Here is a 22,621-nt window from a genome sequence, read left to right as displayed (position 1 = left end):
AATCTAACGCTACACAAGAAATGTGTTTATCATCTTGAATGATTCATGCATCCAGAAGTACAGTAAATACACTTGCAAGTCAACAATTAAGATTCTGATTAAAGTCAGAGTCAATGATTTAGCAAATAAGCATTTGTGTCTGGTCACAGTCACCTTCCCTTTTTGTTTCCTAACTTTACGTGTCTCCAAGTCACCCTTTTTTTCTAATTTGTCTGAGTAACATCACGTGTTAATTAGTTAATTGTGCTATGTCGTTGTGTAGTTTCTCCTGTGTAAGATTGATAGGCGAAGGTTAAGTCTAATTTCCCACACAGTCCTTGTTCGAAATTCAGATAGTCACAGCTGTCACAATAACAACTTGCAGATGAAGAGAATTCCTGTGACACATTCTGAGAGGACCTTGTAGGCTTCTATGTTTTTAATACATCATTAAAATGTAAAAAGACTTTTGAATTGTTTCTGCCTCTGCCTCGTGTAGTGACAGTTAACAAAATGGTCAACCATAGCTGAGGGAACTATTTTAAATAAGGTCTCCCCAGTCTTCACACTTTTCATTCCTCCAAAACTTAGGCGAAGAGCAATCAATTTCTGCATAACTAATATAGAACCACAATCAAAACCAGCAGACAATAGGAATTGTTGCATGGTCAAGAACTCGTATAAGTAGTCAATTTCTGTCAAATAAAATAGATCCTGCCTGCTCTTTCATTTTAATTGCTTTGAAGCGGACTGCGGGATTGAGCAAATACATTTATTTATAACATTTCTGTGAAAGATCGTTGGGGTTAATCTACGTCAGTACAGTATATTGGGGATTCATTTACATAGAAACTCAGTCCAGTGTAGTCATTCTTCAACACATTTTAAATGCTTTATTATTCATCATAATATGATGATTGAAAGCCTCCTTGTTGATTAAGATATCAAAAGAGGTCCACAATAATTACAGCATATCAATTCATTTTGCACATACAAATGAAACAGGAACCCTCTGGAACTAAGCAAACATCCCTGCCTAACCTAGGAACCGATGACCACATATCAATGTCCTTAGAAGTGTCGATGGTACATGGAAATGTGTTAACATTCAAATGCCTTTAACTCCAGTGCTATATTCCTTCTTTGTAAGGTTGTCTTTTTAAAGAAAGCCCAGTGATCACTGTCACTGTCGTTTGGCGAGGATGGAACCCTTTGCCGCCCTTTACAGCTGTCTATCAATCTTCATGACAGCCTTATAATGAGACCCATCTATCCTTGTTAGCATCTCAGCCAAAATGACATGTTGTTTTTCAGTGCTAAGGTTGGTGCCTTCTGTGGAGCTAGATGGAGTGGTGGGAGGAGTCAAGCAGTCAAGTTCATCCTCCTCCAAGTGTCAAATTACCATATTTGAAGTTAAAGCGCTTTTCTATGCCAATCTGCACATGGTTATTTTATATGTCCCGTGCCTATCATGTTCTCAAATATAAAATGTCCTATAAAAATACTTTTTCAGGGATGGTAGCTACTTTATGATATATCATGGCACTGGCAAGAGGTTAAAGATCTTTTCCACTTTTATTGCGTTAAGTCACAAAAGGTGTCTGCTAGACTCCAGTGATCTACCACTTTAATGCACATTGTCCAGTCCACTGTGCAGTTAACATCATGACTGCTCATGTGGGTTTTGCGAATATGATAAGGGAACTGAATTGTCTCCAGATATCATATCTTTAACTCGATTTGAAGTACTCGCCACCACAACTTCCTCAGGACTGTTTAAATGATTCTTGTCATAATCAAATTCCATAAATACATTGGTCCTATCCATCCTGCCTTCGTCTTTCTGCTGCCTTCCCCCTAGCTACTCCTCCTTGCACGCGGCCACTTTGCGTCCATTCGACTGGCCTTTTACGGCGGCCTTGTCGGGGCGCAGCTTCCCCTCCGCCATCAGCCTCCTGATGAGGTCCATGGGCCCGTTGCCCGTGAGAGCTGAGGGGTGGCGGTAGGAGCCCCCCAGGCGGTCCCACAGTGTAAAGTACTGGCCGTAGTTGTAGTCAAAGAACAGGTGGTGGTCTGTGTGGTGGGCGGCGCCGTTGATGACTTCCACCAGGGGCCCCGGCACCCGGTAGTCCCCGTCGTGGATGGAGATGGTCCAGATGTTGACGAAGACGTACAGGGCCAGGTAGAGCACCTTGTGGAGGGGGAAGAGGAAGGGGTAGATGTGGTAGGGCAGCCCCTGGAGGAAGCCGTCTACCGGGTGGAAGGCATGGCTGGCGAAGGGTGAGGCCACCTTCCACACGTGGTGCGGCTTGTGGAACAGCTATCGGAGAAGGAATCACAGTGGTTAGCCAATATCTTCTAGACTGGTTCCTGGATGCTTAGCTGTGCTAGAGCGATATGGACTGTTAGGCTCACCTTGTAAATGAGCTTGTGGTGCAGGAAACGGTGTATCCAGTAGATGCTCCCGTCTGTGAATAGCAGGAACGACACCATGCTTAGGAACACCATGGGCCAACCTGTAAGCAAGAGAACCAAAAGGCTTCTAATAGCGGTACAATCAGTGGCGGTGGGTCGATAGAGGGCGCTAGGGCGCCGCCCCCCCCGATAAATATTCACTTGAATATATCTGCCAACTATTAATCAACTATTATCAATATGAAATAAATCAACAAAAAATACATAGCGTTTATCGTTTAATTGTGTGATATACTTGTCCCTGCCAGCAACCATTTAAATGCGTCTGAACGTCAATGATTTGGGCTAGGCTAGTTATTGGTCATTCGATATAAAGCCCTCCTCCAAGTCAGGGGTGCGGCCACGTTGAAGTCAATGTAAGCTCGCTAACTTTTTGCTGTCTATCAAGCAGAGACAGCTTTTCATTGGCGCAAGAAAATTCGCCCTCGGGTCGCACCAGTGTGCACCCCAGGCCAATGGTATCGCTTTTCTTTTTTATTATCACCACATGATTGGACAATTCAGCGAATCAATCAAATAGGCTACCTCCCTCAGCAGCATTCGCGCAACACAACTACATGTAGAGAAGAGATAGATTGTTAACTAGCAGAGTTGTAAGCACTTTCCACCCTTTTCAGTGGAGGAATTGGACTCCCCAAGCAATGTTATACTTAAAAGGAGCAAGCAAGTTCCATATTAATCGTCTTTCGGCCTGTAGCATATAAACAAAATGAAGCAACTGTCCCATATTTCTAACTGCATTTGAAGTAGACATTGAGACTCACAAAAAATGGACGCTATAGGACAGTGATCACGATTTGTCTCAATATCAGAATAACATCAATGGGTCAAATAGCAATGGCTGGTGGAATGGCCATGAAGTAGGTCTGTATATGCAGTGTAAGCTTGTCCAGGCCCTGCAAGTCAGGATGTAGGCTATGCATCTGAATTAATAGTAGGTAAATAGGTAGTGGCCATCCCCAAAATGCAGCCTCCTGCAAATGCAAAGACAAAGTAATAGAATGCACTTTCTAAGGATTTCTAAGGATAGCTGTTCCCTCAAGAGCAAATGAGAGCAAAGGAAATGCCTCTTACCCATTGAGTAGTCGGAGACATTGTCGTAGAGTTTGCTATATCCTCTGACTTCGGCAAAGAACAAGGCCACGGTGGGGATACTGATCCAGGGAAGGGAGGTCAGCGCATACTTGATCTCTCTCCGGACCTGGTTCTGAGATGCACAGCAGAAATGATCAACAACCTTCTACATCCACGGTTCAGAACTGAAAACATGTATTCACATGGGACTTAGCTCTAAAATAAGATAATGTTGATTAAGATAAGAAAGACAAGATAGTATTTTATTAATCCCAGATGGTAAATTCCGGTTTCACAGTAGAAAGTGAATGACAGTAATAATTAGGGGTGGGGAAAAAAACCATTTATGTAATAATTGTGAATCTTATCCACCATCATTCTGAACCAAAAATCTTTTTATTTTTTTGTCAAGGTTTGCTTTTAGTTTTTTGACGTTATTGCAATCACTTTCTTCAATTAAAAAACGAAAACAAACAAACTTTGAAATACCGTTGGGAATTCAAACCCCTAGTACCCCAAAAAACAACAGATCAACCAATACATCTACAAAAGAATAAATTATCAGAAGCACTTATATGTTTCTTTTTTTGTGTGTATCGTTATAGTGCAGCAAGATTGTAAAAAAAAAAAACCTGGACTGTCATAGTCTTATAAGGGTCATTGTAGTTGAATGAAACAGTGTAATGTTATGCATCGAGTTGGGTCTCTCTGGACATACTATCTATACCTCTGACTACCGTACCTCTAAAAAGTGTGGGTGTTTCATCAGCGTGTGGTCGAACACGAAGTAGTAACTGATGGCACCCAGGCCCAGGTAGAGGACCATCGCTCCCAGGTTGGTGAGCACCAGGAGGCTGAGGATCTGCCGCAGCGCCCCCTCCTCAGCCCACGACGCTGGGTACACATAAGGCGTGAGGAGGTGGTGGTCGGCCACATTCAGCACCAGATCCATGGCTCGAGATCCGTGGACCCTGGAGATAGATGGAAAGAGAGCGATAAGTGATAGAAAGGAGGAGAGCAGTAGAGAATTGATAGTGTATTTAAGTGAATGATATGTTTTGCCGTGGGCAGCTGCAAACATTATGGAGATGATAGTGTCATTAAGTCAATGTTTAATATTGTTAAATTGTTACAAAAAGGATGACAAACAAAAAAAAAATTGTATGGGAGGCTTCAAGCGCTCTCTGCAAGAGTGATGCAACTCAATTTTCTTACTTTATCAAGTATAAGTGATATTATTACAGTGTTATTATAACAGTGTTATTAATGTATCACTGCCCATTGCTACAATAGTCAGTTTTGCTTGGTAATAATCATATATATATGACCAAGGGCGTAACCACATGGGGGCCAGGGGGGGCCACGGCCACCGTTGATCAGAGGTTGGCCACCCCGCTGTCCCCCCCAGTCTGAAAAAATAAAATAAAAAAATCCTGAACGAAAATGGTGTAAAGAAAGCTGAAATATATGCATTACTATTTTGATCTAATTTTGACGTATGAATCTTATCTAAAGTGTTAAATGTTGATATTATAAATAAATATTGCACTTAAAGTTGCACTGTAAAACTGAAACCCCCATTGAAGACCGCAGGCCCCCCCCCCAACCCCTTTTATATGGCTATAGGTTTTGTTTAGCTTTTCATAATCTTAGGGATCAGATTGGTATCTCATGGTTTGTGTGATCACTGATCATTGAATATTGGGTCATACTTTTGAGCGTTACAGAAAACAAAACAATTAAAGAGGGTAGGGAGCAATTAAACACTCGCAGTCACGATATACTATAATGTTGGAATCCATTTGATAAGGTGTTGACAATTGAGTAACCACTCTTTCCATTTGTATTTTGTGTATAGCTCTGGTAAAGTCAAAAGCAAATAAATGTCCGTTTTCATTATGTAACCTATCCGCCATTGTAGATCTCTATTAGTTATCTAGACATCAATGACATGTTTGATCAAACCCTGATCGAAGTGTAGCCTTCTATAATACCTAACTGTGTCACACATTCACTACCATTTAAATGAGGGCACGCAACTGCAATTCTGAGCTAAACAACGTTGATATGCAAAGTTGATACAGGTCAACACATTTTAAAATTCAAAGTTGCATCGGGTTATTTCAATAGTACCCTATATATATTGTTATGAAATACGGACGTACCTGTACAGATGGAATCGCTGGCCCGAGGCACCGAAGTGGTGAAGTGTTTTATCACAGCCAGTCCGCTGCGGCGTCTCCTGCGACGAGCCTACGTCACGCCGAGGATAGCCAATACACGCAAACTTCCTAGGTTGTTATTTAACTGTACCGAGATCCTATTGGTTGACTGGCCGATCTGCTCATGGTGCTATGAGTTGTGAAAGGGAGGTTCGAAGAGTTGTGTAAGATGTTGATTGATTTATTGATTAAAAAACAATTCGGAATAATTGTAAGGATAATAAAATCGAAGAAATATATTACAAATAATAATGACCATATGTCTACTGATGACATTAGTCTTATACATTTTAAAGTAACTGTTTCAGATGAATCAACTCAGGCTCCCGACATTCTCTTTTCGCCCCTTATTATTAATCGCTCAAAGTGATGTGCCACGTTCACACTACTGCTGCCACATGCGGTAATCTGGTTATTTATGAAATTCATACAAAACATGAACCTATACCTTGAGTCGCCGCAAGATGTCACTAGCGATCCTACATAGATCAAAACACTACCCAAGGCCTGTGCAAGGTTCGTTCTCTTATTATTTTGAATCATTGGGAAAACTCATGATTTAACTAAAGCTTTATTAATGTCACTGTATATTTAGCACATACTAAATATATACGGATGCTTAATATAGGTTTGTAATGCAAATTTTTTTTTGACCACGCTAATCAGGATCTTTGATTTTCATTCATTCATAATGATATTGACGAATAAATAATGTAATTTATTATCTTAAAGACAAATAACAAATAAAATAACGAAACACAGAAGTTAAACCTCAGACATGGAACAAAGCTCATAGCTCTTTCTTATTGGCTGAAATTGGTGCCATTGGCTGTCATTGTGGCAAGTGGCACTGCCTTCAGCAAATCACAGGGCTGGGATGCATGGGCCTGGCGGTCCAGGGCACCAGGTTGAGGCACACACACAATACTGAAAAAATGATAACAATCAGTTTTTAAATTGTGACACACACACACACACACACACACACACAATGCAGCCAATTCAACCTATTCGTTGAATTCAATCTTTAAACCCTTTAGTGGCATTGAGGCGCATCACACATTTGACTGTGCATGTTCCTCTGATGTTGGCAAACTTCCCCCGCGTCCCTCATGGTATTGTGTTTCCCAGGATACAGCAGGTTCCTAAAATATCGACGTTCAGAGCAAATTGGAAAGAAGTTCATTACTGAAAGACCTGGATATGAAGGAAACAGAATCTTGTACGGCAAATTGTTGTGGTGCAGACAGAGCAAAGTCATCCAAATCAACATAAGGATGGAAACAAAATATATCATGATATGACATGAACGCCATCAGACATAGGCGTTATGCAAGTTGGATTGTCAGTCTTCTTTGGTGTTGCTATTGACCAATAAGAGCTTCCAACATGCACCAAGCACTTACAATTGGCTGTGTCTGTGATATAATATAATTGTGTTTTTGTTCTCTTCATGTCATTTGTGTAATGGAAAAGAGATTGTCCTGTTACAATACTTGAAGTAGAAGTATAAACATAGCAGTAGTATTAGTAGTAGTAGTAGTAGTAGTAGTAGTAGTAGTTGTAGCGTTCCAAAGCAAACCTGGTCATAATGATGACAATGGTGTATGTGGCCATGTTCTCTGTTTTCCCTTTTTCAACGAATTTTAAGTGCAGCAGAAAATTCACACATATTACAAAGACTCTCTTGAGTAATGGTCAACTTTCCTAACCTAACAAATCTGGTCACATAAAAACAGTTTAACAAATCTGCTTCAATCATGTTCAATTGAATCGTCTTAAAAAATAATGAACCTTGTAAAGAAGATTAATTGTTGTAAATGCAGGCTTATCTCATGGGGTCTCTTTACCTGGTTAGGCAGATGTACCAGGTTAAGATCAGTAACATCATTAAAATCGGCCATTCATTAAAAATATATTGGATATGAATATAAATTCCACAGGCGTTTTACATAATTTACTCCAGAATAGCTATATGTTAGGGCTTTTTAAGACCTTAACAGTTAATAGGCCTACTGAATAATGGGCCAACATTATAACCATAAAATATCCAAAGCAATAATCTGCAAGTAATACTTGAAATATGTTGGCAGTCCCCTCTCCCACTGACACTGATTTTACGCATGAGGTAGTACTAGTCTACGGGTACTAGCCCTGTAGCCGGAGGGAACATATAGCCAACACTTGTGCGCACCGCTGTCTTGATATAAAAAGGTCCTCCCCTTGTGTTTGTGAGACCCTTCACCCCCCCCCCCCCCCCCCCCCCACCACCACCACCACCACCACCCCAACCAATCCTCGCTGAATGTTACCATCCCCCACTTTGTGTGAACGTCGATGCCGCTTCTTTTTTTTTCTCTCCTCCAGAAATCAGCGAAGCGAAGCCTCGGTGAAAAGCAGCCAGCACTGAACGCAGGAGGAAAACAGTGACAACGAACCGACTCCACGGAGACATTTCAACCGTCCGACATCCCGACCGTCCGACATCAGCCCGATAACTGGTAAGACTCGTTGTGGATGTCTTTTCATATTTTTCCTGAGAGATGTTTTCTCGTTCTGTCGATGTTTTCCCTTTTTTTTTTTTTTTGGGGGGGGGGGGGGGGTCTTAATAAAACAATTAGCTTATTCTTTGAATGATTATAACATTGGTGCGCAGTGATGCTATCTTATTATCTAAGGAGATGTAACGAGAGGTTCTGATCCGAGTGCAGCGGAATGCATATCCAACTTCAAGTGCAACACAGGGCCTACATGACTGGTATATGAGAGGATTCAAATCACGGATGACTTAAACACTTATCGATGTGACTGCAGCTACCTGGGTATATTTATACAGTGCCGTTTATACGCGATCTTTTTTTATTATCATCACGTTGTCATTATGGCATTACTAGTGTAATTATGATCTGTATGATCTGTATCCCTAAACGTGGCTGCTTCGGAGTTGTGCTCAGTGTGCAGCAAAGGAATTGCGATGTTGTCCCGTTTCCACCGTACGTGAGCATTTCCCCGCACACACGCACGCGCGCGCACGCACACACACACACACACACAATGACAAACACACTCAGCAGCAGCAGCAGCAGCAGCAGCAACCTCGCAATTCGTGAAGTGACGTGCGCCTCAAAATGGTGTCGGGAGTTCTCGCCGTGTGTGACCATTTTAGAGGCTAGCTGAATTACGTACGCAGCAGATTTTGCTTGGACTGCGTCGATCCTCGATGATCACGGTTTCTTACGTGATTCAAACCGCATAGAATAATATGGCATCATTGTTTGGATAAGGGCATCGCCGGGGTTTTCTGAGCGAATCCATGCGAGATAGTATTGTGGTCCGGGCAATGATGACAACAACAATAACACCACAAAAATGCTAATTGCCCGTAGGCCCTGTTCATATTTATAAAATTGGTGATGGATCTATTCTGACTTTATGGATTTGTTTGCCTTTGTCACTGTAAAATAAATACATTATGATCTATTGTCCAGGAATATTCCGTTTTATATAAAATTACAGGGAGTCTTTGTCATGCGTCAAATCTACAAAAGGTTACCAGTAGGCTATTATTATGCCTGTTTGACCCAAATCTCCGTTGCATTATTGTTTAGGCTGCATTGTTTGGAAAGGCAACAACCCCTGTGACATCAATAGTGTGCATCATCTCACCACAGTCTATTACACAATGCATATGCTGAGACAAAGTTTGATGCAAAACACAATCCAAATGGGGGCATTTGATTCGGCAGAAGGCACCATTTAATCAGCCTTTTTGGATGTAATCTATAAATTCTAATATTTAATCCTTTGTTTGATAACAAAATACAAACAATTATGTTCACATGATGTTAGTGATGTTAATTATCTACTGTCAGATACCTTTGTGTGTGCGTGCTGAGCTAAAATGGAACCTAGATAGTAGGCCTATACATTTGCCTTTGATGCCTGACCTAAATATGCACTTGGCACGTCTTCACAATGACACATGTGAAATTTAACAGGCAGTGTCAAAGTAGGACGGGACAGTTAACAGAACATTTGGCTTTGGAAAAGACACAATTAAACATAACAAATAATGTTGTTTTAGCTTTTTGGTTTATCAGAGACGTGTTACAATTACACTAACAAGTTAAGTAGCCTAGCAGACACTTTTATTTAGAGTAAATTCACACACATATCATCAGGCATCTTGGTCAAGGTCACTGGGGATGAAACCCAGCACCTTTCAGTTGGTAGTCATAGCAACTTCTATCCTGGCCCGTATCCTAAAGCATGGCAATAAAATAATTGGGGGCGAGCATAGATTATTTTTAGAAGGGGGAAAAAACACATTTTACTTAGAGTCAAATTATATTTTTACGCTGTCGCCCAGCACTATGTGAGAGCAGGGAAGTGTCTTCAATGACTGCAAGCCAAGGCGTTAGGTGGAAGCCATGTTTTAGAGCATCTGAACTCTGCATCACCTTGGACTCCCCCCCAATTAAATGTCTGTACCATTGTCTTTGTCTTGCTATATAGTGTTGCATGTGTATGCACACAGACACATTTATGCATCGAAAGGTAAAAAATCCATAATTCAGACGTTCTCTTCTTTTGTGTATTTTATTTTGGGGTTGGGTCACATGTCCTCATGCTACTATTGTTTGACAATGTCCAACTGAAGGTCAATTGAAAGTCAATGTGGAAATGTTTGCAAAAAAACGATTTGTTTGTGTGATTATGACTTGAAAACCCCCTTTCTCTTTCTTTTTGATGATGATTTTCTCTGGTACATGACCATTCTTCATTGTTCCTTCTCTGTGACAGATTTCACTTGCCATTTACCAGCTTACGTTGCCATGAGAATGGCCAACGGACTTCACACCGATCAAATCAGCTTCTTCTATCAACCTGAAATTGCTCAGAATCCAAAGAGGTATGTGTTGGACACAAACTGCTGCACTTAATTCGCTCACTCACTCATTGCCTGCCCATTGGGCTGTGCTCCCATGGCCTGAGTGGGAGAACAGTCTGTAACTGTTATAATGGCAGGTCAGCCCCTTAAGTCCTTCTCTCCATACAGAAGCATGACCTTGTATGTATGGAAGAGGCTTATATAATCCTATCTCATTAAAACACCACCCGAGAGTAGGTAGACTTTTATAACGACTGGCTTTGAACATGTGTTAATTTCCCATGTGCTGAAGATGAATCCGGAGTGAGTGTGTGTGTGTGTGTGTGTGTGTGTGTGTGTGTGTGTGTGTGTGTGTGTGTGTGTGTGTGTGTGTGAGTGTGTGTGTGTGTGTGTGTGTGTGTGTGTGTGATGGTGGGGGCCTTTTCATAACCAGCCTGTATTTAGTTACCTGATGCTCCTTGCATTTAATGCTCCCGTATGTGAATGCTCCTTGCATTCACACACTAAATCTGAAACGGTATGGTATTGCATGCAGTGTTCTTTTTAATATAGATCCCTAAGGGGTCTTGGTATTTAAATGTCAGTCCCCGTGTCCCACTGTCTTATCTTTCTAATTTCCCCATCATACAGCTGTTCAACTCTCCATCCGTCACTGTGTTCCAATGCCTAGGACAACAACAGCATCAAGCTATTGTCAATAAATTGGCAACTTTGCTTACGATGGCAATGACAAGTTTCCTCCGACTGGGCATTGGCCAATTAGGACAAGGTTTCCGTAGGGTACTTTTGAAGAACCGCATGAAAGCACATCGTTAGCAGAATCCAACCTTGAGATAGATCTGGGCCCCGCATCGCTTCTTTGATGCCCCGGAGCAACAGATTTGGCCCACGCCCTTAACAACAGGAAGCTGCATCCCGTGCTCTGTAATCGCAGGGCCTTTGTTGTCCCTCCTGTCATTCGTTTTGATGCATAGTTACCCGTACAGGAACACATCAGAGCAGTGGAAACCAAAGTCCCCATTGGGTCCGGTAGGATAGTGAGTCATGGACGTGGGACGGTGGTGAGCTGCGGGAGCTGATGACATTGTGCCGATGACGCTGAACAACCAGCAACCGTCCCGACACCTTCACCCCCGTCTGAACCACCATTTGCGCCACCCCGTCAAACCTCAGCCGGCCACTAGATATCTGCACTCGCGTCCACTTTCCCATCGCATGGGGCTTCTGATGGAGCCAGCTGCCGATTTCAATTCATCCCTCGCAGTCGCTAATTATAAGGGATCTTACGTAGGTTCCGGTTAATTACCCCGAGCAACTCTGTGAAGTCAGCCACTCTGTGAGAGCGGCAAAGGAGGGGAGGGAAGGAGAGAGAAAGGCATGTGTGGCAACCTAGAGAATGAGAGAGGGAGCGAGAGAGACCCAAGGAAGAACACTGGAGATAAAAATAGGCAGAGCTATCTGATGACAGTGAGAAACGATATCGCGGGCATGCATGAATGTGTCAGAGCCCGGCGCTTGTGCTAGAGTCAATTCACGTCTCTGTCGTTTGTTCGCGTATTGCAACCCACTCACCACCATAACCTGCAACTTTCGCTGTCACGAACAAATGCTTTTCGACGCCTGGCTCCATCAAGACACTCTCCAACGACCCCTGACCTTTGAGACAAACATTTTCCCCTGTTTGCGTCCAGCGTTCCCCCCTGTCTAATTCTCCCTGTGCACCCTTCCCTGTCTCTCTCTACCTGTCTGTCTGTCCTGCAGTAAGGGAAGAGTTCCTTCCATAATGAACCCTGTGTACAGTCCTCTCCAGCCAGGGAATCCCTATGGCAACCCCAAGAACATAACATACGCAGGTGAGTCCTAGGGCAGCCTTGTCCACGTACTATTCTCTTTGAGTGTGTGCCTCCTTACGGTCGCCGAACGTGGCTAGTTGTGTGTTCGGGTTTCACCGTGTGAGTCTCTTACAACCACTCTGAATCCTCACAGATGTCGGATTACTGTTAAAGCCCACATTATGACGACTTTATGACGACCTGTCATGGAAGCATCTCGTGTCAAAGATAAATACTGGAATACAAGCAGTTTTTTGTCTTGATGGTCTGGTTTCTGTGGCTTGATTTATTGATAATCAGCAATCTAGCTGATGGTCTATTTTAATGTCTGTGTCAAAAATCTTTACTCCAGTATGCTGATTAAGTGATGGGTAAAATGCATATTAAAAATGTAGCTGATTTATTCACAGACATTTTATCAGTGAATACTCAATTCCTATAATGGGCCACTATAACCACAGTATAATAATGCATATAATAGGGTAATAAAGACCCCAGCTCTGGAAAAGATGTCGCCCAACCTCCCCATCAATCAGTTATTGAGCGGAAGCAGAAAAGGGCGAAGGTGGTTCCAAGGAATTTAAAGTCCGCCCCCACTACTAAAGTCCAACCCCCCTACTGTCTTTGTATAAGTAAACCATTAGGGGGGGGGGGGACCTCTCTCTGACTTCTTCCTAATGACATCACCGTTACAGTCAGTCAGTCAGCTGTTTTTGACCAAAGCAGCCTCCTAGTGGGGCTGAGAACATGGCACACAATAAATAATGGAGTAACTACAACAAATGTTAAGTGCTGCGCGAGCAGTTCTCCATAAAACAACTGAACAAAGTACAGTGTAATTATAGGAATCAGAACACAATGTAGGTAGACCCTTTTTTTTTATGAGAGGTAGTTAAGTGCATAATAGGGACTTGCCACACAGCAAAGCCAGACAGTCATATACGTTCTTAATTCAACCACTAACACAATGTGTTCAAAACAACACACAGGTTTTGCGCAAGATGTGTATTGATGTTTATTTTGAAGATGAGATAGGGATTCTCCAGATTATATGGCTCTGGCTTTATCACAATTTTAGTCAAAGTGAAGTCACAAGTCTTAGGTCGGTCACATACTAGTCAAGGAACACGTTGCCATAAAAAGGACCAACCACAATCCTCGATTCTTTTGGTTCAAATAGACTTACAGGGTTTAAGTAAAACAATTTAAAAAAATATTTTAGCTGTATGCATATTAATACACACACATGTAATACAATTATCTGCTCATATGTAGAGACAGCAACCTTTGCAGTAACGCAGCACAGTCCAATTACCTCTGCTTGTCTGAACACCCGGACCCTTCAGGCCCACCAGAACGAAACCCGCCTCGTCCCTCCTCCCCCTCCTACACTCATTCCTCATGAGTGCACAGCCTTTTACCCAGAGAACAGGCCCCCGATAAAGGCAGCCTTCCATAACGAGGTACCTGAAGAAGGCCTCAGGCTATGCTAGCTAACTAGCCTCAGAGCATCCTGTGCATGGTGTCCAGGGACCTCTCCCTAGCACTGATGCCTGGCCTCTTTTCTGTGCCTCATCCCTCTCCTCCCCTCCCTTGCAGGCTACCCCACGGGCTACTCCGCGGCTGCCGTTCCCCAAGCATATGCACACAGTGTCTACCACACCGGCAATGCGGCCTTCCCCCAAGGTAAGCTAGGGCTATGCTTTGCAGCAGTCGTTGAGTGTTTCTGGTACTTTGATGCTTTGCGTTGCGTATGCTGGGAAATGATGTGTGGCGGGAAGACGTTATTTTAGTGTGTGTGTGTGTGTGTGTGTGTGTGTGTGTGTTTGTGTGTGTGTGTGTGTGTCTGAGAGCGATTAATGGAGACATTGATTTTACATTTCTATATCAGTAGTCTTAATTGGGTTGTACCGTGTGGAAGGGGTTGCAGTGGAAATAAAATATTTGGGCATCTGTGTCTATGTGGAAGTCTTGAGTGTGTCCATCTGTCTGTGTGTGTGTGCGCTATCTTTTAGAGTTAATAGATAGTTGGAATGATATGCCCATATTTAAATAACGTATAATACCACCAGTATATCAACATGGAAAACTAAAGCTAATACCTAAGCAGTGGTTGTTGTTGAGTACAGTACTGGCTGAGATGGACAGCTGTGTCTGTGAGAGTCCGGGCTTTATGGCAAAATGTGTTGATTTCTAAGTGTTGTATTTGACTCCCTCTTGAAGACAGTATATATCACAGAAATATAAAGCCTATCGTAAGAATGAAACTCTTATGAATGTCTTCTTAAGATCTGATCCTGAACCCCCTTATTGTGTTGTGTATTACTACTACTACTACTACTACTGTTTGATATGGTGATGTTAGTATACCATATCTCTTTACCAAGTTAATGTTTTGACATGTTTGACTTGCTGTAATATCCTATTACCGCCCGCAAACTCTACCTAATGTCATTATAACGCTATAACAATTTAATGGAAGTGCAATTACAGCCATTAAACAAAATGCATCTTTATGGCCCACTCGTGCCTGTGTGTCTGTGTGTGTGTCTGTGTGTGTGTGTGTGTGTGTGTGTGTGTGTGTGTGAGATTTGTTATTGTGGATGTGCATGTTCAGGGTGAATGTGTCTTCAGTGTGAATGTGTGTGTGTGTGTGTTTGCTTGTGAATCTGTGTGTGACATCAATATTTCTTTTCTCTGTATAACATCTATATTTGTATCTGTGATTGCCTGTATGTGTGTGTGTGTGTGTGTGTGTGTGTATAAAATCTCTTGGTGTGTGCATGTATAACATGTATCTCTGTGTGTGTGGGACAGTGCTGCTGCTGAAGCAGGGCTGGCCCCAGGCGTCTATGGAGATGGCGGGGGCCCAAGAGGGTCCCTATGACCCGGCCCTGGACGCAGGCTCTGATGGCCGACAGTACCAGGCCTCGGCCACAGCCTTCAGTAAATATCTGCCAATTACATACAGTGTATCTCATGCTCGCTCTATCTCTCTGTCTTTCTTTCTTTCTTTGTCTTCTATTTGTTTCTGTTTTTCTTTCTTTCTTTATCTTCTTTGTTTCTGTCTTTCTCTCTTTTTTTCTTTCTATCTTTCTTTCTTGCTATCTTTCTTTCTCTTGCTTTCTTACTCTCTCTGTTTCACTCATTTCTGTCTCTCTCTCTTCCGTCCTCCTATATGTCTCTCTCCCATTGTCATTCTGTACACTGAATCCAACCACAGAGTCTTCAGCAACCACGGCTTGTTGCTGTTGCTGTTTCTGATTGGCTCGAATAAATGCTAGGTTGGCACCCATGGCCATTGGCACAAATCTCAACCAATCAGAAACAGCAGTTGCAGTAACACGTTTTGTACCAGAGGTGGGGCTGCTGTTGCGGTTAGATTTTTGTGTTGCTCTTTGGTTGCTCTTTAAAATGGCATCAGGCATCCACACTGAGCAAATTCTTGAAAAAAAGGAATGGCAGCATTAATTATCAATATGGAATGGCAGCATTAATTATCAATATGAAAAACCTCACACACAGACACACAGTGGCGTTGTATTTACACAAGCATCTTATTGCTCAAGCATTTCATATGATTCGGGTGTCTGTGTTTGCGTGTGTCTGTGTGAACGCATGTGTGTATGAGTATGTTTGTCACCCAATTGCGCATACGAATGGTACATTTTCAGTGTCATGAAATTCGGAAGCCAAAGAAAACTATTTGAGTCGCACAATCTCTGTATATACACCATGGTCCCAAAAAGTAACTCTGTGATTTATTTATCCATCTCTGAGTTGGTTCAGAGATGGAGATTGCAGCATACTGCATTGCTTGTTTACATTTCTTGACGGAATACCTTGACCGCATACTATAGTATTGCTCTCTGCATTTTGTCTTTGCTTGTATACACGTGTATATATATTTATGTAGATGCTTTCTTTCAGACATGAAATTTCATGTCAGTCAATTCTGAAAGGCACAACAAATTCTACCAATAATAAACAACAAAATGATAACTTTTGACATTGTGGCACACAATCCCAGGAGACAATGTCGTCATTCCACATCTATTTACCTCAGGTGACAAAAGCAAAAATGCTGCCTAAAGAAGAATTAGTTTCTCACTTTAGATCCTTATCAGATGCATAACTGCTTTTAAATTAACCGGACTGCAACTAATTGACCAGATTCCCAGATAGTGGACACTTATTTTGCACACACCCCTCGCCCTAAACCAAAGGTTTGTTCACAATGCAAGCACGACATCTCACGCTGATGGCCGTCCACCGCGGCTACATAGTGGGTGTGAAGCAAGCCCTTAGTCTCTCTCCCTTTCTCTCTCTCTAACAGGGTACACAGCAGGTACCCCGTACAAGGTGAACCCCATGCAGTCGACCGGGGCACCTCCACCTTACTCCCCGTCTGCCAACCCCTACCAGATGTACCCCATCAGGAGCATCTACCCTCAGCAGAACCTCTACACCCAGGTAAGGAGTGTGATTGGCCACTCTGCACACTCAGTACGTACCATGTCGGGATCACGGTGATGCAAAGGAAAGGCACGGAGCGTCTCACACCTCATTCTTCACACAGGGACGTGTCCCCGTGACAGAAATACTTATCGTGATGCTCTACGGTGTGTTTTCTCTGTCTTTGTCTCCTATCTCTGTCTGGCTGTGTGGGTCTCTCTCTCTCTCTCTCTCTCTCTCTCTCTCTCTCTCTCTCTCTCTCTCTCTCTCTCTCTCTACCGCTCTCGCTCTCCCTCGTTCTCTTTATTTCTCTTTCTTTCTCTTTTTCTCTGTCTTTCGCCCTCCAGATTTAATTTGCCGTCCCCCACTCCCTTCCTCCACAGCCTTCTATCCCCTCTCCCTTCCCACTCACCACTGTTCTTATTGTTATGGTTATGATTATGCAACCAACCCTCCGTCGTCTCTCTGAAACCCCAGCAGGGGGCCTACTACACGCAGCCGGTCTACGCGGCGGCCCAGCCCCACGTCATCCACCACACCACCGTGGTGCAGCCCAACAGCCTCCCCTCCACCCTCTACCCCACGCAGGTCCCCACCGGAGCCCCCTCCCCGTCTCCCGCGCCCGCCCCCCGCTCCGGTGCCTTGCCAATGGGCATGGTTAGCGGCACCACCATGGCCATGTCCACAGGTGAGCCTCTGCAAGACATCAGAGTGTGCCATTAAGCACATTAAGCACCAAACTCACTATGTCTGGGGTGATTTCCCTCTCTAAAAGCCACACAACAGCAATTATTCAATATAAGTATCCCTCTTGTGAAATGCCTAAGGAAGCATTGCAGCCAATCTCCAAATCCACTGATGTTGTTATTGTTATTCAATAGAGTTCATGCATGCAGTCCTTAACCATCCAGCAGTGATATGGTTCTCAACTGTCCCTCTCCGTCCGCAGGCACCCTGCTGACCACACCCCAGTCCACTCAGCACATGGGAGCCCCGTCGGTAACCATGCCAACCTACCGGCCCCAGGGGGCCCCTGGGTACAGCTACGTGACCCCCCACTGGTAGAACCGCCTGCAGCCCCCTCTCCCCCTGATGTAAGCAGCCAGCCTCAGAACTCGTCGAGTTCCACTTAGAGACGACGTGATCTCCCCTTAACCATCCCACGCTCCATTCATCTCACAAACACACCACCTGCGCTTTTGTGATTGCGTCGCTCGCTCCCACCGATGGCAAGGATAACAATTTCACCCCACCAATGATATTGACATTTAGTCCAGCCCCTAAAACTACTTCTTCTCTTAAGCAACAATTGCCTTAAAAGAGTAATCACATTTTTTAAAGATTAATCTCCAGGCACCACATCAAACACTGTTGTACAGGGCGTTTTCTAGATGTACGATAATCATCCCATTTGTACGACAATTCTGCCCCCCGGTATGAGTCTTCAGTTGTTAATGTCTCTCTCTCTCTCTCTCTCTCTCTCTCTCTCTCTCTCTCTCTCTCTCTCTCTCTCCCTCTCTCTCTCTCTCCCTCTCCCTCTCCCTTTCCCTCTCTCCTCTCCTCCCTCCTCTCTCTCTCTGTCATCCTCTGTATCTCTCTGTTCAACTGCTATGTCTCTTGCTCACAGTGATAACATCACGTATTGCCTCCGTGGGGATCAGAGCCGGGCTAGGCACCAAGAACAAGCAGTGAAACTGAAGGGCCGACTTCATGTGTTTTTTGCGTTTTGTAACCGTTTTATTTTTTTTGTGTCAACGTTAGACTGTTTGTTTTTATTTTATTTTATTTTTTTAGCCAGTTGGATTGTGGATTGTCTTTGTTGTATATGTTCAGCACTCTTCAAATCCAAACACTGGCACATTGTACAGGTCCTCTCTTGTATAGTTGTGGCTTCTTAACATGTTGGTGTCTGTATATATGTTCTTTGGTTCTGAAAACTGAACAAAAAGCTTATAGCGGCCAGTCAGTTCCTTCAGCAGTGAGAATGTAAATATTACTTTGAATGCTGACGTTTTCATAGATCTGTTTTGTTATGTTTTGTAAATAGGCCCTACTTAGCTCAACCATAACTTCCCAGTTATTTAATGGGAACAACATTTCATAATTAGTTTGCCTTTCTGTTTGCGAATAAGGTTGCATTTCAACCGTGCAACCCTGTTGGGACTGTTAGACACCAGGTGTCTGTCAGTTGTATTCTATTCACACCTGTTTGTTTTTGTAGATTATAATTTTTTTTCTTTTTTTTTTAAATTTCATGATATTTTTAGTTTTAGTGGAAATAGATTCCGCTGAATGCTAGCACTGATGTGGTGGACCCTCTTATGTCGGGACACCTTCAAACAACGTTTGCAAAGCCATGTAGAAGATGTCAGCCTTGCACATCACCTATAGCGTACCAAGAAATTAAAAACCATATTTAGTAACACTCGATATATTCTATAAGTGGTATCCTTACATGTTTCGCTGGGTGTACTGTACGTGAGAGTAAGTAGTCAGGAGTATGTACGCACATTCAACGCGAGGACTCGCAGTACACTTTAAGCACCGCAAGAGCGTATAGAAAGTCCACATATGCACATTTAGGCTGTACAGACGTCATAGGGGCCTATATTTCACCGGGTCTGTGTACACACGTGGACACTTGTGTGCGTAAGGCTTGTGCATATACACAAGTCAACACTTGTGTATAAATGCCTTATACTATGAGTATAAAGGATTGTTTTTTTGGTTGGCTTGTTCCAAGTGAGTATGTGTGTGTGTGTGTTTAATATATATATATATGTGTATATACATATATATATATATATATATATATATATAATAACTGTGGAATACATCGAAGTAGAATACAAATATGTACAGCAGAGGGCCAACATTCTCCTTGCGTTTCAAAGTTCTTCAGTGTTTTTGTTCTGTTTTCAGTGACCACCCTAGACACATAAACACTTGGCGTTGTGTCTCAAAGGTCTCTATTTTCCATCCATTATCAGATCAAAGGCGGCCGTACTGTTTGTAATTACAAAGGTAAAACTATGAATATCGTCAAACACTGTTGTCACAATTTGTCAGGGTGGGTTGTTGCTCCTTAGGCTTTTTAGCTGCAAGGTCAGACAGGCTTCGACATGATCCTTGAAGCTCACAAGCCAAAGGGCAGTGCTCCTCTTTGGCACATATTTGATTCTATTTAATTGTATTCTACAGGGTATGTGTATAAAAATATACATATACACACAAAGGACTATACTGGTGTTGGGTATCGTCCTGTCCCAAACCAGGGCTTTGTGGTTGACGACATCATTCAAAAAGCCTGGTCTATGCATAAACACGCAGGATGCAGAGAACAATAAACTGGGTTTGACTTTCTGAATGCTAGTTGGTAGGGGGGTTTAGTTATCCAGTGCATGCGGACCTCGCAATACGAGCCCAGCGATCACCTCACTAACTTGCAATGTAATACCTGAATGGTTGGATGGGTTTTCCCCCAGCCGGAATACCACACCGCCCACCCACCCTCTTCCTGGACACAATGCCAGGGTGGGATGGAAGGAAGTTTGCTCATGGGCCACGACCAGGGGAACACGGTCATTGACTTCAGGGGTTTAAGTTCTGCTGCTTGGCGTGGGTGTGTGTGTGTGCGTGTGATTTGAGTTGTGTTGCTTGACGTGGATGTGTGTGTGTTTGGATAGGAGTGCTAGATTAGAAACATTTGCACAAAGATGTAACGGTAATCTATGCCATTTAGAAAGGCAACTCATTACATTTTGTTGGCTTCTATTGGGTTGTATATGATTTGATTCTAGGTTAAGGACATTAGAACTGTCCCCTCAAAGCAAGTCTGTGTACTATTGATATAGTCGTCAGAGAGTAGATATTTTCTGGTATTTTGGTTACTGTAATGTCGTGATAATGTCAGTCCTAATGTTTTCATTTAAGTCCTATTGTCTGACTTTAGCTTAACTAATTGAGCCGCCACCCGCTCAGTCACCATATCCACACTATAGGGAATATCTCCACATTTTCTCATGAGCATTGAACAGCTAATGCTAAAACACATTTGTTGGGTCATCGCATCATTGAAATGAACATACTGGGTCAAAACGTGCTTTTGGCTTTTAGCAATATGGTCCTGGTCTATTTCCAGTCTACTGTTGATACTGGGGGGTGACTTTTACCTTACACAAACCTATAGCATCGGGAGCATTTTCTCCTGCTTACCACATGATGTGAAGCCGGATGTAATGTAATGCTAGGCCTGGGACAATGCACATGACTATTAAACAGACACCAGTCAATGTGAATGTGGTGTTTCATGCTAAATCAAGGGGGTTCAACCTGTATTCTACAAATATTCTTACGCATATCGTCCTTAAATTGCTAAGAGATATCTGCTCTATTAATAACTCCAATTGTGGTATTTTTGTTTTAAAATAGGGAGAAGGCATTGTTTTGCAAACCATAAGAAGCTGTGCCATAATCGGCTATTGTTATTACCTATAACCATTGATAAGGCAAATATTCATGTTAATTGCTTGCATTTGTGACATCACAGATGGACATCATGTTAACTGTCTATAGTCTACATCTCCCTTGACCTTTCAACATGTAATCATGTATCCCCCCCTCCTCTCTCTCTCTCACACACACACACACACACACACACACACATACACACACACATACAGGACACAAACTGAGTAATAGTAATAGTGGTTAATTTACAAGGATATAACGCCTACTTGCAAGTATAAGATAAAAGTATGGCTTGTGATCAAGGCGTATAGGCATGACATGGTGCATTACAGCGACATTGGTGTATAATGAGATTTTGCACTTCGCACATTCGGTTTTTCCGTCCGTTGTAGTCACAAGTATTTCAAAGTGCAAGGAAGCTCGCTCTAATTATTGTCGAGTATTGGGTATGTCGCCATCTAAAAAAATATTACAGGTCTGTTTGTTACATGGTTACCTTTGGTCAAACAAAAGTTGATACTTTACAACTGTATGTCTTCCAAAAAACATATGTCGCTCAAAATTTAGTTTAGTGTGCATCTTGTGATACAGAATCTACCAGCCAATTAGTTAGACTGTAATGCTGGCTCTTAAGAAAGCAGCCGTGACGTTGGAATCTATCCTATGGTCTATGTATGGGTTAAGGTCAACAAGGGCACAGCCCTGCTATTAATGTGTGCAGATCAACTGTAATTGCTTTTTTTATGTTGTAGTTCATGAACGACGCGACAGGAATTTGTAAACCTTATTGTACCATCTTTAAGATTAAAAAAATATATATTAAAGAAAAACTTTGAGTACAAACCCATTTTGTTTGTTGACTCTCTGTTTTTGTCTCCTATTACCTATCTTCCATCTTAAAACCAGGCAAATAACAATACAATGAGCCTATACAAGAAAACAAGAAGATAAAATGTAATAAATACGAGTAACTCATAATTATATTACACGTGTATATTATATTATACTATATAATAACAATGATTTTTCCGTGTCATAGATAATGTTTAATCATAAATCCATTAAAACCATAGATAAACTGTACACAGATCAAAACCGATTCCAATATGCTTTTAATGCATGGCCCGGATGTATCATCGTGTAACGGTAATCAATCAAGGTAAGGGATGGATACGTCCAGGGTTATATCTCTAAATGTCCTCAAGGGGTCGCCATATCTCCCT

The 22,621-nt window shown here is 42.5% G+C and overlaps 2 protein-coding genes across 3 annotated transcripts; one reads left to right on the top strand and one right to left on the bottom strand.

Annotated features, from left to right (window-relative positions):
* Window positions 1-850: 850 nt before the first annotated feature.
* Window positions 851-5,725, bottom strand: sc5d (sterol-C5-desaturase). The gene is made up of 5 exons (XM_079737797.1): window positions 5,694-5,725; window positions 4,271-4,499; window positions 3,529-3,661; window positions 2,395-2,495; window positions 851-2,299 (listed from the first exon to the last, which is right to left on the bottom strand). Exons 2-5 carry the CDS (start codon window positions 4,478-4,480, stop codon window positions 1,841-1,843), a joined length of 903 nt encoding a protein of 300 aa, XP_079593923.1. The 5' UTR covers window positions 4,481-4,499; window positions 5,694-5,725; the 3' UTR covers window positions 851-1,840.
* A 2,387-nt stretch (window positions 5,726-8,112) lies between these two features.
* LOC307077300 (myelin-associated neurite-outgrowth inhibitor-like) lies at window positions 8,113-22,174 on the top strand. Of its 2 annotated transcripts, XM_079738673.1 has the most exons (9): window positions 8,113-8,251; window positions 10,554-10,662; window positions 12,403-12,494; window positions 14,073-14,159; window positions 15,291-15,419; window positions 16,810-16,946; window positions 17,406-17,616; window positions 17,878-18,022; window positions 18,556-22,174. In XM_079738673.1, exons 2-8 carry the CDS (start codon window positions 10,586-10,588, stop codon window positions 17,991-17,993), a joined length of 849 nt encoding a protein of 282 aa, XP_079594799.1. In that variant the 5' UTR covers window positions 8,113-8,251; window positions 10,554-10,585; the 3' UTR covers window positions 17,994-18,022; window positions 18,556-22,174. The 2 variants fall into 2 exon arrangements, with proteins under 2 accessions (XP_079594799.1, XP_079594800.1); XM_079738674.1 differs by lacking the exon at window positions 15,291-15,419.
* Window positions 22,175-22,621: the final 447 nt, after the last annotated feature.

The sequence above is a fragment of the Pollachius pollachius genome (assembly GCF_949987615.1).
Source record: "Pollachius pollachius genome assembly, chromosome: 6".
Lineage (NCBI taxonomy): Eukaryota > Metazoa > Chordata > Actinopteri > Gadiformes > Gadidae > Pollachius > Pollachius pollachius.
This window is presented reverse-complemented; position numbering and strand designations above follow the sequence as displayed.

Excerpts from the sequence above, each read along its gene's own strand:
- LOC307077300 (XM_079738673.1), top strand. The coding sequence starts at position 10,586 with ATGAGAATGGCCAACGGACTTCACACCGATCAAATCAGCTTCTTCTAT. Across the intron at positions 12,495-14,072 it reads CAAGAACATAACATACGCAG|GCTACCCCACGGGCTACTCC; the intron begins GTGAGTCCTAGG and ends CCTCCCTTGCAG. Across the intron at positions 17,617-17,877 it reads CACCATGGCCATGTCCACAG|GCACCCTGCTGACCACACCC; the intron begins GTGAGCCTCTGC and ends CTCCGTCCGCAG.
- sc5d (XM_079737797.1), bottom strand. The coding sequence starts at position 4,480 with ATGGATCTGGTGCTGAATGTGGCCGACCACCACCTCCTCACGCCTTAT. Across the intron at positions 3,662-4,270 it reads AACACCCACACTTTTTAGAG|AACCAGGTCCGGAGAGAGAT; the intron begins GTACGGTAGTCA and ends TGTGCATCTCAG. Across the intron at positions 2,300-2,394 it reads ACCACAAGCTCATTTACAAG|CTGTTCCACAAGCCGCACCA; the intron begins GTGAGCCTAACA and ends CTTCTCCGATAG.